Here is a 14,284-nt window from a genome sequence, read left to right as displayed (position 1 = left end):
GCCTCATCCTCCCACCCACCCACCACACAAGTTAGTCACGCAAAACCCGCTTCCCACATGCCCTGCTAAGTCATGCTCGAGCTTGCGTTTTATGGCAGGCTCCGATTACTTCCGGTTCCCTTTTTCCTTTTTCCTATCACGAAACTCCCCTTAATGGCTTTGTGGCCACATGTCACAGTTTATATGAATGTCTTGGGCTAGGCATGAGCTTTCGATGCCTATACTGGCCGTAGCCAAATTAAGCTCCAGCTTAGCAGTGTGTACCTTGTTTAAGCAAAACACGGTAAGAATCGTTCGCGTTTCTTACCGCGATCGATCTCCTAACTGGTCTCGGCGCTGCGTACGGCACCACGCAGGCCCCTTGTGATGAAGCCCTCCGCTGCACGCAATGTACTGGCGTCATTGCCGCTGCCGCTGGCAAGTACGGAACACCAGCACCAAGGCAGTAAAGTCAACGGCGCGGTAGGGCCGCCGCCGCCGCCGCCGCCAGCGGCGGCCGCCGCGTCCAGGGTGCGGGTGGCGGCGCCGTCTACCCCCCGTCTGCCGCCGCTGCCAAGCCACAATTCCCAGCCGCCGCCGCCGTCGCCGCCGCAGACGGCAGCCGCCGCGGCGACGGATCCACAATTTCCGCCAGCAACGCCGGCGGGGGCGCATCAATCTTCGAGCACGCATCACCACCACAACCACCACAACCACCACAACCACCAGCACGTAGGGTTATTGTCGTCGTCATCGTCGTCGCCGCTACCCCCCTGCAGTGCCGTACACGGAGGTGGTCCTAGTGCAAGTGCCGATTTCAGTCGTGAGATAAGGGAGGCGGCACGGAACCACCCTGGCCTGCCCGCCAGCCTACTCGCGCAGCTACACCGCCCCCGCCGACCCGGAGCTCCATCCTCCGCGCCGTTCGCCGGGACGTCATGTACGACGACGGCGATGGGGCCGCCGTCAGCCGGCAGCGCCTCCGCCGCCGCCGGCGGAAGCGCCGCCGGCGTATGGCCCATGAGCCCACGGTCCCGTGCCCGGCTTACGGCGTCGTTGGTGAATGGTACGGCGGCGTCAGGAGCTCCCGCCACGCTGGCGTCGCCGCCGCGGCCGCCGCCGCCGCCGCCGCCGGCGGCGGCTGCGGCACTGAGTCCGGAGGCGTTGGCGGTGCTTCTGGGATCGCCGTCGCAGCCGCCGCCGTCGACGCCCGCCGGCCTGCTTGTGATGCGCCGCGCGGGGCCAGCGGCGGTGGGTGCTGGAGCTGCTTTACGACCAACGACATCACACCAGGGCGGCGGCGGCGGCTCTACGACGGCGGCAGCTGCGCCTGCTGGATTGTCGTCACCGTCAAGGTATGATTGGGGCTGGGACGTGATTTGGCGGCTGGCTGCGTGTAACGGCGTCGTTGTATAGGTTATGTTCCCTTCGCACAAAGCAACATTCAGCAAAGCACACAACCAACATAACGACTCAAGAAATTGGATCCCGGCTTCACCGCAGGCCTCAAGTCATGCCGCACATCACGGTGCCGTACAAGCCGGGATCCATTCGACTGCCGATGGGCGGCGTCCCTGGGCTAACGGCGGCTGTCGCACTGGGCGGCTCGCCGAGTAATGGAGCATCGGGAGCTGCGTCGGCGGCCGGCTCGGGGACGGGCTCCCCTGTCGTACCGTCGACGGCGGCGGCAGCGGCGGCGGCGGCGCTCGGCCCTGCCGCCAGTGAAGCTTTGCGGCCGTGGACTGCCGCCGCCAACGGCGCCGGAGCCTTGCGGCCCACAACCGCAAACCCCCTCACGCATTCCATGCCCCTGGACACGACGAACACGCTTGTCGTACGGATGCCGCGAACCGCAACGGTAGCGCCGCACGCTGCAAGCGCCGCTGCCGCGCCGCCACCGCAGTCCCGTTGCGGAATCAGCTCGTCCACGGCCGGGCGTACGGCAACAGCAGAATCCAGACCTTTCGCCAGACTGTCGGCCGCCCCGGGCCTTACATCCGGGGGCGGGGAGCAAGATGTACGGCAACTGACGGCGCAGGAGCTGCGGTCTGTAGTTGCGGCGTTGGCGGCGTCGCGCCCGGAGGTCGCAGCCGTGTTGATGTCGCGAATGGCGACCCCCGCGGCGGCGGCGCCAGTGGCTGGCGGCGCCGCCGCCGACGCACAAAACCGCCCCGTCACCGGCCTCAGCCGCCGCCCCACCGCAGGACCAGTCGGCGACGACGCGGCCACAGCGGACGTGGCGGTGCAGGGCCCGGCTTGGGATGTAGAGTATATGTACGGCAGGGCTGTCGGCAACGTGCCGCCAGCCAACTCCCGTACCAGCTCACGAGCTTCAACGCGGGGGAGTCTACTCAGCGGGAGTGCAATTAGCGTCGGTATCCGCGATCCGTCAGTGTACGACGACAAGTGGCCACGACCGTCCACGAGCAGCGGATCGCGACCAGGGAGCCGCGGCGGCGCGCCGACAGGCGCCTCCGGTCCGCCGCCGGGTACTGCCGATGGCGGCGGCGGCGCCGCCGCTGCCGCGAGAGTCGGTAACAGCAGCGACATCAGGCGGCCCGCCATCAGCGCATGGGGCTCCGAAAGACGTACGACACTGCGGGCCATTCCGGAGGAAGCGGAGTTGGACGGCGGCGGTGAAGAAGGCGCCGGCGATGGCGTCGCCGCAGCTGCCGTCGACGTCGACGTTGCAGCTCCGCTGCGACCGTTGCAAGCCTTGGATCCTGATCCTGAGCTGGATTCCGCCTGGGCCTCTATCGTTGCCGCCAATCAGCGCCCGGATACCGGGGTGATGCGGTCCCCATCCCGGGGAATCGACGTGTTCAGTCGCCCAGGTGAGCTCCCTCTATGTGTGCGTGTGTGTTTTTGGGGGGGGGGAAAAGGGCCGGGGTGCGGTGGGTTGGGGGGGGAGGATGTGTGTGTGTGTGTATGTGTGTGTGAGGGGGGGAGAAGGTCCCGCCAAAGGCCCCCAAATGTTGGGGAACCGATCCGAACGAAGATGACAAGTCGGGATGCGATGATGGCGCGTTTGGGGGCTGCAGTAAATCATGCGGTCACGCGTCCACCTCCCCCTAGACCCCCCTTGCTTCACCATCTGCCGTGCCCCTCCCTGTCATGCTCTGCCTCCCTGTTCACATATGACTAGCCAATAACGAACCTCCTGTGTTGCCATCGTCAATCTTCCAGCGTCGCCGTCCCTCCTGTCGCCCGAACCACCGCCCCCACTGCCGCCGTCGCCATCCGTTCTAATGTTACCTCCAACGTGTTGGTTACTTCCCAGACCGCCGCATTTCTCACCGGTACTGGTATAAAAATGTATGTATGTACGTTTGTGTGTGGGTGTTGTGGGTGTACTGCAGCCACGGGCGCGATCCGCATCACCCGCCAGGCGGCCCCCATGGTCCTGGTGCTGGAGGACATCGCTGCATCGACACCTGAGGTGGGTAGCTAGGTAGAAACGGCTGGGGAGAAAAGTTGCTGTTGTTGTTGTTGTTATGGAGTGGTAGGCTTCCGGGCAAAACGAACACATTTGTGATGTCTAGAATTGAACACCCTACAGCACCATTCACCATTTTACCACACATTTTACTTCACTGCCATACGAACTGGAAGTCCTCAGGGCAGTTGATCCTGCCTTCTAGGATCCCTCCTCATCCAGTCACCCGAACATCCGCAGAGACAGAGGGTTCAGCAATCGTCACCAGTCCGGCGTGCGAATCTCGCTCCATCAACTGTGAACCCAATTCCAAATCTCAGCAGCTAGCTTAAATTTCATGCTTCCGACGATGTCGGGGTTCAACTTGGAATTTTTTACTGTATATTGCAGTACTTTGCAGGTCAGACCAGGTAGAAGTAGCTAGATACAAGTAGCTAGTTTATTCTGGCGCCGAATGAGGACGTTGGATTATTAACGTTGGCAGGATTAAACAGATCCCCCTCTTAGAGGCCGATATGCGTTGTGGGAAGGAGATTTGCGCGTTGACTTGCAAGGAGCAAAATATCTTCGTCCCACGGCCCATAACGGAGAGGGAAATGCGCTTTCCGTTAGCTCCGGTGCGCGATGCATGATGAACATTACGGAAGCGACGAGGGCCGCTGCTCGTCGTGTCCGTTCATTTCTGGACGCTCCTCGCGCAGTCGTCCAGGGAAGCAAGAAGGCGGAGGAGGTGGATTTGCCAGTCGATGCCAGTCGCTGTAGCCCTTAGGCCGGAGCGATGAAAAAGCGCAAATAGAACGATGCCTGCGATGCCTTGTGGACGTAGCTCTGTATATTTAGATGTGGATCTAATGCGTGGGTCAGGTAATGACGGGAGGAATGGCCGACTTAGGGTTTTCACATCTGAGAAATGGTGCATGCCCTTGCATTTCCTGGAAACGATTATTTCAACGAAGCTTCCACTGCGGTTGTTAAGACCTCAACCCGGATTATAACCGGAAATGCAATCCGCGTTCTGTCCGCCTCGTGCCCCAGGTTTTGGAGCGAGAGCTGGAAAACCTGAGCCTGGAGGAACTACAGGCGCTGCGGGCAAAACTGTGCACGTGATATCCCGATTGGGGGACCTGTCGCTCAGAATAGGTTAGCTGTTTAGCAGTTAGTGTAGGGTTGTTGCCTTGGCGAGCGTTAGCACAGAGGACAGAGATGTTGCCTGTGGTGCGGCAGCCGGCGGTGGCGTTGGAAAGAGACGCGTCCAAATAGTTATTGTTTCAGTAGTTAGTTTTTCGGAAGTATGTACAGCACAGTAGAGCACTCAGGATAATAATGTTAGCGCTTAGGACTTAGGAAGATTGTTGTTGAGCAATGCCAATTGGAATCATGCAGCATGTCACATACAAGCCCCGTGTGACAAATCGAGTTGCGACGACCTCACAAGCAGGTTGGGCCGTCTATTGCCCTGCCTGCATTTATTGCACACCGCATGCAACAGACATGCAGCTTGTGTATTCCGCCATCTGGGTTTCTAATTATTGATTTGGAACGCCGTGTTTGGAATGTTGTAGAAGGAATCTTTACAGCAAGCAAAGCCGTCTTCCGTTCCGTCGCAAGCTGGACACCGCCGTGGTTGTATGTACGTGACAAGGACAAGACGCATTCCCGCACACAGGTACTGTGTCGGGCCGCTTGCAAGCGCCGCGGGGAAACAGCGGTTATGAATGCGACATTCAGTTTTTCTTGCCATCGATGCAAGTTGGACTATGAAGCGCGTGCATCATATGCACCTTCGCACTATTTACTCGTGCCAACCCTTGAATCCGAGACAATCCCCGTCAAAACGACACCCCGTCAAGAGCGACCAGCAACCCAGTCCCTTCGTGGTTCAACCCTATCGAATAAGCCCCCCCAAATCCTGGTAATTTTACGCATACCAACAAACACACGGACATTGCAAACAGACATCAAGCTAACAATGCAAATCGCACGCCACGGCGCCGTTTGGTGAATGCCACAGCCGGAAGGGGAAGGCTTCGTAACGGCACTGCGATATTCGCTGAAACTCAAAGCCACGCAAGCGAATTTCTTGCGCCGTTCAGAACCATACAGTTGTATCGATGAACGGCATCCGGAACTATTATGGCTTTCCCACTCTGCGCCACACCCGAAGCATCCCATCGCGGGAAGAGTTTCCGAGCGCTCAATTTCCCATTCCCGTCTGTTTTCCGCATTTTGGCTTGTGTGAAACCATTCATGCGGGGGGAGACGGCCATATAGTCTCTGCGACGACGGAGCCCCGCTCCATGCTCTTGACAGCTGCCATCCGCCGCATACCACGCAGCACCGACATGGTCGCTGTCATCCCGTTTTAACCTACATGCCTAATTATGGGTTTTACGCCAGCCTGCCATCCGCTGCAATCAACAGCTGCCATGCGCCGCTGCGGCGCCCCACACACTGAAAACGCTGTGGCCCCATGCACTGCTCCCTCGTCCTTTATTCTCTGACGTACTGGTACTCAGCCTAGGCACGAAGGATGAGGGGCGAGATCAGTCGAATTCATGCGGCACCAGTTAAGACAGGAGGGGGGCAGGACGAGGTGACGAGCCCGGCCCAAGACAGCTGCCGTTTGCAAGTTCGATACAACGCACCTTGTTGTGCATGATAAGGTTGTTGTCAACGAAGTAGAAGCTGTCAGACTTGTGTGCAAAGGGATGGGTAACCTGCACAGACATGTTCCCATAGTCACGCCACGGCAAGGGTGTGCGTTTCGGAATAACCACGACTCACGTAGTCGTTCACCATTGCTGTGGAGTGCTCTGGAACGTCGTAAATTGCTTCCCAGGAGTTCGTGCTGTTGGGAATGCAGAAGCCGAACTCGAAATCGTAGGAGCGCACCAACTTGTCCTGATATAAACAACAAGTTTTAACCCTCAATCGAAAATCATAATCAAGCTTAAATGCACACGCATACCTTGAAGAAATGCCGCTCAATCATGCGGAGGTTGCCTACTGGCTGTGGCCCAACGCAAAACTCGAGTCTGCAATAGTTGTCAGCACGTCAGCAGGGAGCCCGATGATATCTCCACAACAACAGCTCAACCTACAGCGTCCTGACGGTCTTGAACTTCAGGAAGCTGGCTGGGAATGTGTACTTTACGCTGCGGATCAAGTTCTCCACCTCTGCACCAACGCCCCCGAGGTCAGCCAAGCCCCGAGCTTTTGTAAAACAAACCAGCATGCCTTACCAGGGTCAAGCGTATCCGGCAGCGGCTCGGGGTCAGGCTCGCGGGCGACCTGCTCCAGCGAACAAGCGTGAATGCCATACTGACCCTAAGACCCGAGTTGAACATGCCTACCTGGTAAACCACACGGTTGGTGTCGTAATCCTTAATTTCGAACTTCAGGAACTCTATCCCGTAGGTGTTTGCGCTCAGAGGACAAAGGTAACCTTGCGAGGAAGGGCCATGTCGGTTCAGTCCAGGCTCCGAAGAGCTACCGCAAATTCATGTGGAAAGTAAGTTCTTACCCCTGGTTGGCTTGTCGTATGACAACACAACTTCCGGGGTAATGTTCGACATATTGTGAGTCCCCCGGCACGAAATTCTTAGTGAGTCCCGGTTTCTACGCAAACAAACTTAGGTTCGTCGAGACGCAATACGAGAAAATTTCAATCCATGAGCTAAGACTATGGAAACTTTGCGCCCATTTCATATGTACGATGTACGACATTTTTTTATGCGTCCATGAGTCTTAAAACTTCCCATAAAAGCGTTATGGCCGCTCATTGCCTCTCCCCATTGCTTTATGGGCGTTTTACCCCATCTATCACTGTTATGCAGAATCACAGCCTGCTCTTTGCACGCCCTCGCTGCAAAGCTCGCTATTATAGACTGAAGAAATTTTCGCCATGTAAGTCAACGCCTACGCTGCTGCAGCATGTGGCTGACTAAGCATTATACGACATAACGCGCTGCAGCAAGCTGGACACTGTATTGACGTCACCAGGCTGCGATTTTGCGTATCTTGCAGCGTTCTGCTGTTTGGTGATATTTTCCAATATCGGTAACACAAATTGCGCAACTGTTTTGGGTTTTTGAAGTTGCAATGTTGTACGGCATAGAAAGCCAATCCATGCAGGCCCTCAGGCATTGTGCAAAAGTACTGGATGTGCGCGAGTGTGCGCGTCTTCTGGGAGACACCATGTTGCCGTGCCATCACCGTCCTAAGGTCATCCCCTCACGGCCAACCGGAATAAAGCAACACACCGCACCTGCGCAATCCTACGCAAGAGAATTGACACGCACCTTATACAAGCCCATGAACATGGCTCTGCGAACCCTCGCGATCACTTCCCGACGGGAGAATAATTGATGTCAAATGGCAAGCCGAGCCGAAACTGGTTCGTTATTGTTTGTCGAGTCTCGTGCTGAATGAAGTGCGGTCGTTTCCCCTTCGGTAACGGATAGATGACATGGTGCAAACCTCCCCAAACTTCCCTGATTTTGACTTTCGGATTATGTCCAGGACAGTAGCCACGTCCGTTTTTTCCGAAATCGTAGATATCACCTGGACAGTCCAAACCACTCAAACAACCTTGGATATACCTACACGACATCCTGTAGGGCAACAAGCATCATATATTCGATTTCTTACAGCTTTTTTTTCAGCTACCAGTACCTTCCATCCCTTGTGTCCGAAGCTTACAGGGTGTCGTACACGTCTCGGTTACACTTCGAGTTGCTCATTTCTTTCCTCTCTCGCAATCACCTTCACCTCAACCGGGAAGCTTAGGTGTGTCCTGTTTAATTGAAGAACTGAATATGGCCCTCCTCCTGGCCCAGCACTTCATGACTGGTTGTCCGAACCCCTCCTTCAGGATCCCCCACAGCAGCCAGAGATCAGATCAACCACGCGTCAATCAGCTAGGGGACCGATGATGCACTTCACGTCATGTTACGCAATGGATTTCTTTAGCACCTTGATTGGCTAACAGCCAGCCGAAATTGCCTCGCGTATCAGGTCAAAACATCAACAAAATCGCAAAGGCGACGTTTAGTCCCGGTCCGCAATCGTTCCGTTTTCCAGAAATCCTCTTTCGAGCTATTATATGTTTTTTGACCAAGGAAGTCGTCGGCATGGGGCGCGCGACGTGGGGCTCTGATTCTGACCAGCTCCTGGAAATTGTGCTGCTGCTGGCCTGAGCATTGTTTGCCCTCCCTCCTCCTTCCTGACCTGACCCTCTTTGATACGACTGAAGCGGCTGCGTAGCTGCATGTATTATTTTCCTCGCAGCAACGCAACACAACTTTGCGCTGTGGCAGTAGCAGCAGTAGATGCCGCTGCAGTAACCGTAGTACCAGCAGCAGCAGCAACAGCCGCAGCAGCAGTAGCAGCAACATAGGTTTCAGCAGGCGACTTCAGAGTCACCGTCCCCACCGTCGACATTTGCCTCCACAGACGCATAGAGGAACAATTAACTTGGAAGCAAGAACGATCACGAGTCTCAAAATTTGCACAGGACACACATATGTGCACACACACACACACACACACACACACACACACACACACACACACACACACACACACACACACACACACACACACACACACTGCGCACGAAAGAACGCACAGGACAGTGAACAGTCCCACCCAACCAAGACGCACCTAGTCAAGTCCGCACCCCGCCATGGAGTGTACGGCAACATGGCAAGGGTTTACTCTGCTCTCCCCCTCGCACGTCCTACCTGACGAGCCCAAGTGAACACCGAATCCGTTATTCAAAATTTAAACGGAATCCAGCCCCTGTTTCGAAGTTCATAGCCAGCTGAGCCCTCTTGATCTCCCTAACGGTTGAGCAGACGCCCCGGCCCTGCCACATCGTTGAGGCGCGTGCTAAACCTTTGCCGCCGGCTCGCCCTCACATGCACAGTTGCTGAACACAAGAGCTGTTCAAAAGGCACATGGCTGACGTATTTAAAAAAATTACATCCTTGTCCGACGCACCAGTAAGTACCTGAAGTACATATTGCTGTACACATCCGCGACCATGCCTGAGACCTCCTCCAAGGGTGCGGGTGTGTGTTGAGGTAGAGAGCGCCAGCAAACCAACAACCGTCATTTCCCAGGACGATAAAATTTTATTACAAACAGAGACAGATAAGAGACAAGCACACAAGCCAAATCCGCGCACGTAATTGGTGCACTGCACGGCAACTCGTCGCTTAAATCTGAACGCGGCATCATCGCCGACGACGCCCAGATGGCGGCAGCTAATGCACACCCGCACCGCACCGCACCACCGCCGCCGCTGGGTGTCGAACCTCAGGAGGTTGGGAGTTTTGGTTTCGGCCATCTCCCAGCCTGTCCACACCAGCTGTGTGATGAGTTACTCGCTACACAAGGCCACAGCGACTACACAGGCTAGGGGACCTCACCACGCAAGACCTATGATGATGATGGCACAACCAAAATACGTCGACGAGACGCCAACAAAAAGCAAGGCGACGGCTCGATACGACTTGAAGACCATAACAGCGAATACTGTAAAGATCTCTCTTCGCTGTTTTGATAGATATTTTTCCTTGCGCACACCCAGGTGCGCTTATACAATATTACAGGATGGTATCGGGACTCCTCCCCAGGGGAAAACGACGAGGCAATGCAAGTAGAGTCATGACACAGGCAGGACATTTTCCCCGTGGGGAGCCGGCTAACCAGCCCGCGAACACGACACGGAAAATTCCCATAACCCCACACGGCACACAAGCAGAGACACATACACACACATAGACAGAGACACATACACACACACAAGCAGCAGCAGGATTTACACGCAGCCAGCACCACTGGATCCACCATAGAGAGAGGAGATACAATACAGATACAGACACACATCGATCAACATACACGTAATGACATGAAAATAGAAATACGAGAATGGAGTAGAAGGGGAAAACACAGCTGCAGCCCAAAAGCACCACTCCGTGTTTTTTCTTTCAGCCAGTTACTCACTCCCCCCCATCACCACCAAAACCCCAACCTTCAAGATCCAGGGGGCCCGGGGGGCCGGGGGGGGAAAGGGGAAATAATAGCTCAAGGACTCACCCGCGGATCCCTGGACGGTCAGATCTGCGGTCCAGGGATCCCCCAAAAGTACCAACCACATGCCCCATCACCACCGCAAGCGCATTTAAACCAACGACACAGCCAAAGACAGCGCCAGAGGCTGGTTCAATGGCAGGGGAAGCCTCCAACCGTGGCGCTGACTTACCACCTCTCCACAGACTTAGGTAAGGAGAGGACGAAACTCGACTTGACGGGCCTGACCCAACACGGGGCCTCTTTCCCCCCATAACCTCCATAACTTCCAACCACCACATGTCACTCAGCAGCTCATTAGCATCAGCATCAGCGGGCCCCCCTCGGTGGGAGCCATAAAAGGACTTTTGTTATATTACAGAAAGACCAAAAGCCAGCCAAGAGCCCCTCCTTCCAAGCCGCTTCCTGAAAACCACACCTTCCCCCCAGGTGAAAAGCTACTGCAGCTAACAACTGCTCTATTGAGAAGACTTTCGTATTGTGTTGTTGACATTGTGTTGTTGTGCGACTTCATAGAACCTACTTTAATGACTGATCTGATGCTGTATGTTAATGGATGGTAGCTAGCAGACAAAACTCTCGTGCACAGCTTTTTTCCCCCTTGCCGGTGAACAGCAGATTTTCCTGTTCGCTAAGTTTTCAACTGCTCTGAGTGTGCGCAGCCATCCTCCACCCTCCCTCCACTACAACCGCCGCCACCGCCACCTGCACATCGGCAAACTGCCGGCGCTGGAGAGTTACCAAAGCTGGTCTTTGCAGCCGAAGCCGATCTCTTTCAGCGCTGCAAGATGGCGGGGAGGCATCCAGAAGGCGCACACAACGCACAACCGTAGGCGATCAGTTGCAAACCGCTCCTCCTCCCCCTCTCCGCGTCCTCCTTCCTTCCCCACGTTCAACCACATGCCGCCAAGACCACGTTGGATGGTACGTGGAGAGCGACAGAGCGAAAGGGCGGGAGGGAGAGAGGCCGTCAAGAGGGCATTTTCCAGCCCCCCGGAATCGACCGCCGTGCTGCCCCACCACTGCTGCAGCCGCCCTTCCGGCCCCCTCACGATATTATTATTATCATCATCATCATCATCATTATGCCATGATCACAATATGCGTTTTAGAAGGCCCCCCTAAGCCCTCTCCTCCGTTTCCCTCGTCTACACAATCCAAACACGCAAATCGTGTGAGTGCTAGGAGGTGACGGACACGAAAGTGACTTCACTAATCGCTCTTCCAATCGCCCATGATAACGTGCCGGCATCAAGACCCTTTCCTCCTCCATGCCGTACTCCGTACTCCAGGGCAGTTATCCAAGCACACACACACACACTCTCTGACATACCCCTACCCGTATCCTCGAGGTTCCGGAACCCAAGGAAGCGCGCGTCTCAACCCACCCACCCATCCACCCACCATTCCGACCACCGCCACCACCACCTCAACTTGGGGCTGCCAACAAGGGAGCATCAACGCCGCCTCTCTTTATATAAAGACTCCTCAGCTCGCTGGAACGGCTCTCCTCCTCAGACCGTTGAAACCCGCCGCACACCAGCCTCCCTCTCCGAGGCCGAGGACAACGAACAAGACAACAAGAAGGCTGGCCTCCCCTCCCTTCTGCTCTCCCTTATGCGGAGGGCGTCAGCGCCGACAACGAAAACTTGGCCGCGTCCTTAGCCCGACCCAACGTGGTGAGCGCCGTGGAGGCGATGTGCTGCGCCGTGAGGCCCGCCATGGCCAGCTGGTCTCGGTAGTCCCCGTGCTCAATGTAGCGGTCCGGAAGGGTCATGGGGCGGAACTTCAGACCGCCATCCAGCAGACCTGCAAGGAATCAAAACCACCAACAGAATCAACCACCAACCACCGAGCATGCGTGTTTAGACGCGCGAGGGGCCCTATTGAACCGTTAGGCACATATGGGTGCGTGCAAGCCCGCTACAAGTCTGATGAGACTTCGCGCTTCAGAAAGGAGTTATGTATTGCTTCTGGTGCCCCTCCTTCTCCTCCCCACACTCCTCCTCCTGCCACTCACTCACCCACTCACTCGCTCATCATGCAGACCCACCCACAGCTCCAGCCTCTCCGTCCTCTCTTCCCCCCCCCCAGCCCATTCCCCCCTCCCTACTTTCCTTTTATGAGCTCTCTCTCTCTCGCCCTCTCTCCCACACGCCACGCGAACTTGCAACAAGTCCCCAGACACAACCACCCCTGCCTCCCCAAAATGGTGCCCCAACACCCTCCCTCCCTTCCCCTCTCTCGTACCTTCCAGCGCCAGGAACTGCATCACGTGCGCCGCGAACCCGCCAATGGAGCCCTCCTCGATGCTGATCATCACGGGGTGCTCACGAGCAGCCTACACACCGGGCGGGAGGAGGAGGAGGAGGAGGAGGCGGTTTGAGGGGTCGGTTTGAGGGGTCGGTTTGAGGGTGCAAGTAGAGGGTTGCGTCCTAAAGCGCACTGAGGAGAGCGTTCCAAGGTGCTTGTGACATACTTCAACTGTTACCGGCTTTATAGCCTTTTCGCTCTGAGAGCGGGCGAGACCAGGAAATGTGTACAGGTGCGTGTTGGAAAGGTTTTCCCCGCCAGCACTGAAACCCCCCACAGTCTTGCCCAACCTCTCCCGCCAGCAACCCAGTCTTTCCCCCCTCTTTCTCCCCCTAACCCCCAAAACAACCAAACCCGTATTACACCAGACGCACCATGCGCACGAGAGCCGTGTCAAGTGGCTTGCAGAAACGCGCGTCAATGACCGTAGCCGACACGCCGTCGCGCTCCAGCATCTCCGCCGCCGCAAGGGCTTCGTTGACGCTGCTGCCGTATGCCAACAAGCACACGTCCTTGCCTTGACGGCGAACCACACCCTTGCCGATCTGCACCCGCAAATACATACGTACATACATACATACATAATTGCTTAACAGCGACAGAAAGGAGCGATTTAGAACTTATCAGGCCAGATTTGACAAAATTCGGGCATGGACTGCCCATTACTGCCAGACAGACAGACCGCGAAACATATGAAAAGATAAAACTCCTTTTCCTGACTTTAAAAAATATCTCCTGGCTTAAATCACTAATAAGGACGGACATATATAGAGGTATAGATATATAGATACAGAAATGACGGACGCGGTGTTCCTCTTCAGGTCGTTAATCCCCAATCCCCCCGGGACATAACTAACAACTAACACCTAACACCACCGCCCGCCAGCCCATAAATCCCCACGCCACCCCACCTCAAGCGGCGTTCCCTTCAGGTCCTTAGTAATGCCGTACTGCGACAAATCCAGGCCTAGGCCGTTGCCACGGGGAAAGCGGAAGCACGACGGCGCGTCATCGATGGCGGCGGCGGTGGCGACCATGTTGACCAGCTCCGCCTCGTTCGACGGCGCCATCGTAATCATGTGCGGCAACGAAGCCATGAACGTCACGTCGAAGGCACCGCAATGCGTCGAGCCGTCGGCGCCCACCAAGCCCGCGCGATCCATCGCGAAGCGAACTGTACGGCACATTACGATACGTTACAATAAGATATAGAATACGAATCCATTTAATTATGCGCTTTCGAACGGAGTCATGCACCGGGGGGAGGGGTGTAAGGGGGTAAGACGAACCACTGGCGAATGAAGCAGATACCAGAGAAAGACGGATATACCCCCGGAGAAGACAAATGCCGCATCGGGGATATCTACCCCGGTAGGGTGGGGTGGGGTTTAAAACCTCCCGCCATTCAGCCATTCAACCAATTCAAGGGGAAACCAAGAGGGGCAAAAATAAAGCTTT

At 56.1% G+C, this 14,284-nt stretch overlaps 4 protein-coding genes across 4 annotated transcripts in view; 2 read left to right on the top strand and 2 right to left on the bottom strand.

Moving 5' to 3' along the window:
- Positions 1-4,522, top strand: part of VOLCADRAFT_98025 (uncharacterized protein) — a gene marked incomplete at both ends in the record, with an annotated part of 6,134 nt that extends 1,612 nt beyond the window's left edge. The window contains 5 exons of the mRNA XM_002956955.1: positions 357-510; positions 595-1,334; positions 1,483-2,813; positions 3,339-3,418; positions 4,451-4,522. Of these exons, the coding sequence (XP_002957001.1) occupies positions 357-510; positions 595-1,334; positions 1,483-2,813; positions 3,339-3,418; positions 4,451-4,522 (2,377 nt within the window). The remainder of the gene's footprint in view (positions 1-356; positions 511-594; positions 1,335-1,482; positions 2,814-3,338; positions 3,419-4,450) is intronic.
- Positions 4,523-5,730: 1,208 nt separating this feature from the next.
- Positions 5,731-7,020, bottom strand: UNC119 (flagellar protein UNC119). Its single transcript, XM_002956917.1, has 8 exons — positions 6,939-7,020; positions 6,769-6,860; positions 6,658-6,706; positions 6,517-6,592; positions 6,384-6,450; positions 6,200-6,316; positions 6,061-6,132; positions 5,731-5,932 (listed from the first exon to the last, which is right to left on the bottom strand). Exons 1-8 carry the CDS (start codon positions 6,988-6,990, stop codon positions 5,906-5,908), a joined length of 552 nt encoding a protein of 183 aa, XP_002956963.1. The 5' UTR covers positions 6,991-7,020; the 3' UTR covers positions 5,731-5,905.
- Positions 7,021-7,245: 225 nt separating this feature from the next.
- On the top strand, positions 7,246-11,638 carry VOLCADRAFT_98023 (uncharacterized protein; the record flags this gene model as incomplete). The annotated part of the gene is made up of 4 exons (XM_002956954.1): positions 7,246-7,321; positions 9,345-9,420; positions 9,741-10,010; positions 11,545-11,638. The coding sequence occupies 4 exons, from the start codon at positions 7,246-7,248 to the stop codon at positions 11,636-11,638; spliced, it is 516 nt and encodes a 171-aa protein (XP_002957000.1).
- A 490-nt stretch (positions 11,639-12,128) lies between these two features.
- The window catches only part of VOLCADRAFT_107482 (uncharacterized protein), a gene marked incomplete at its 3' end in the record, with an annotated part of 7,735 nt that continues 5,579 nt past the window's right edge, over positions 12,129-14,284 (bottom strand). The window contains exons 10-13 of the mRNA XM_002956916.1: positions 13,738-14,000; positions 13,201-13,371; positions 12,764-12,854; positions 12,129-12,322 (exon numbers count right to left, since the gene is read on the bottom strand). Of these exons, the coding sequence (XP_002956962.1) occupies positions 12,129-12,322; positions 12,764-12,854; positions 13,201-13,371; positions 13,738-14,000 (719 nt within the window). The remainder of the gene's footprint in view (positions 12,323-12,763; positions 12,855-13,200; positions 13,372-13,737; positions 14,001-14,284) is intronic.

The sequence above is a fragment of the Volvox carteri genome, assembly GCF_000143455.1.
Source record: "Volvox carteri f. nagariensis unplaced genomic scaffold VOLCAscaffold_67, whole genome shotgun sequence".
NCBI lineage: Eukaryota > Viridiplantae > Chlorophyta > Chlorophyceae > Chlamydomonadales > Volvocaceae > Volvox > Volvox carteri.
The sequence above is the reverse complement of the archived record's forward strand: the minus strand, read 5'-3'. Positions and strand labels throughout refer to the sequence as shown.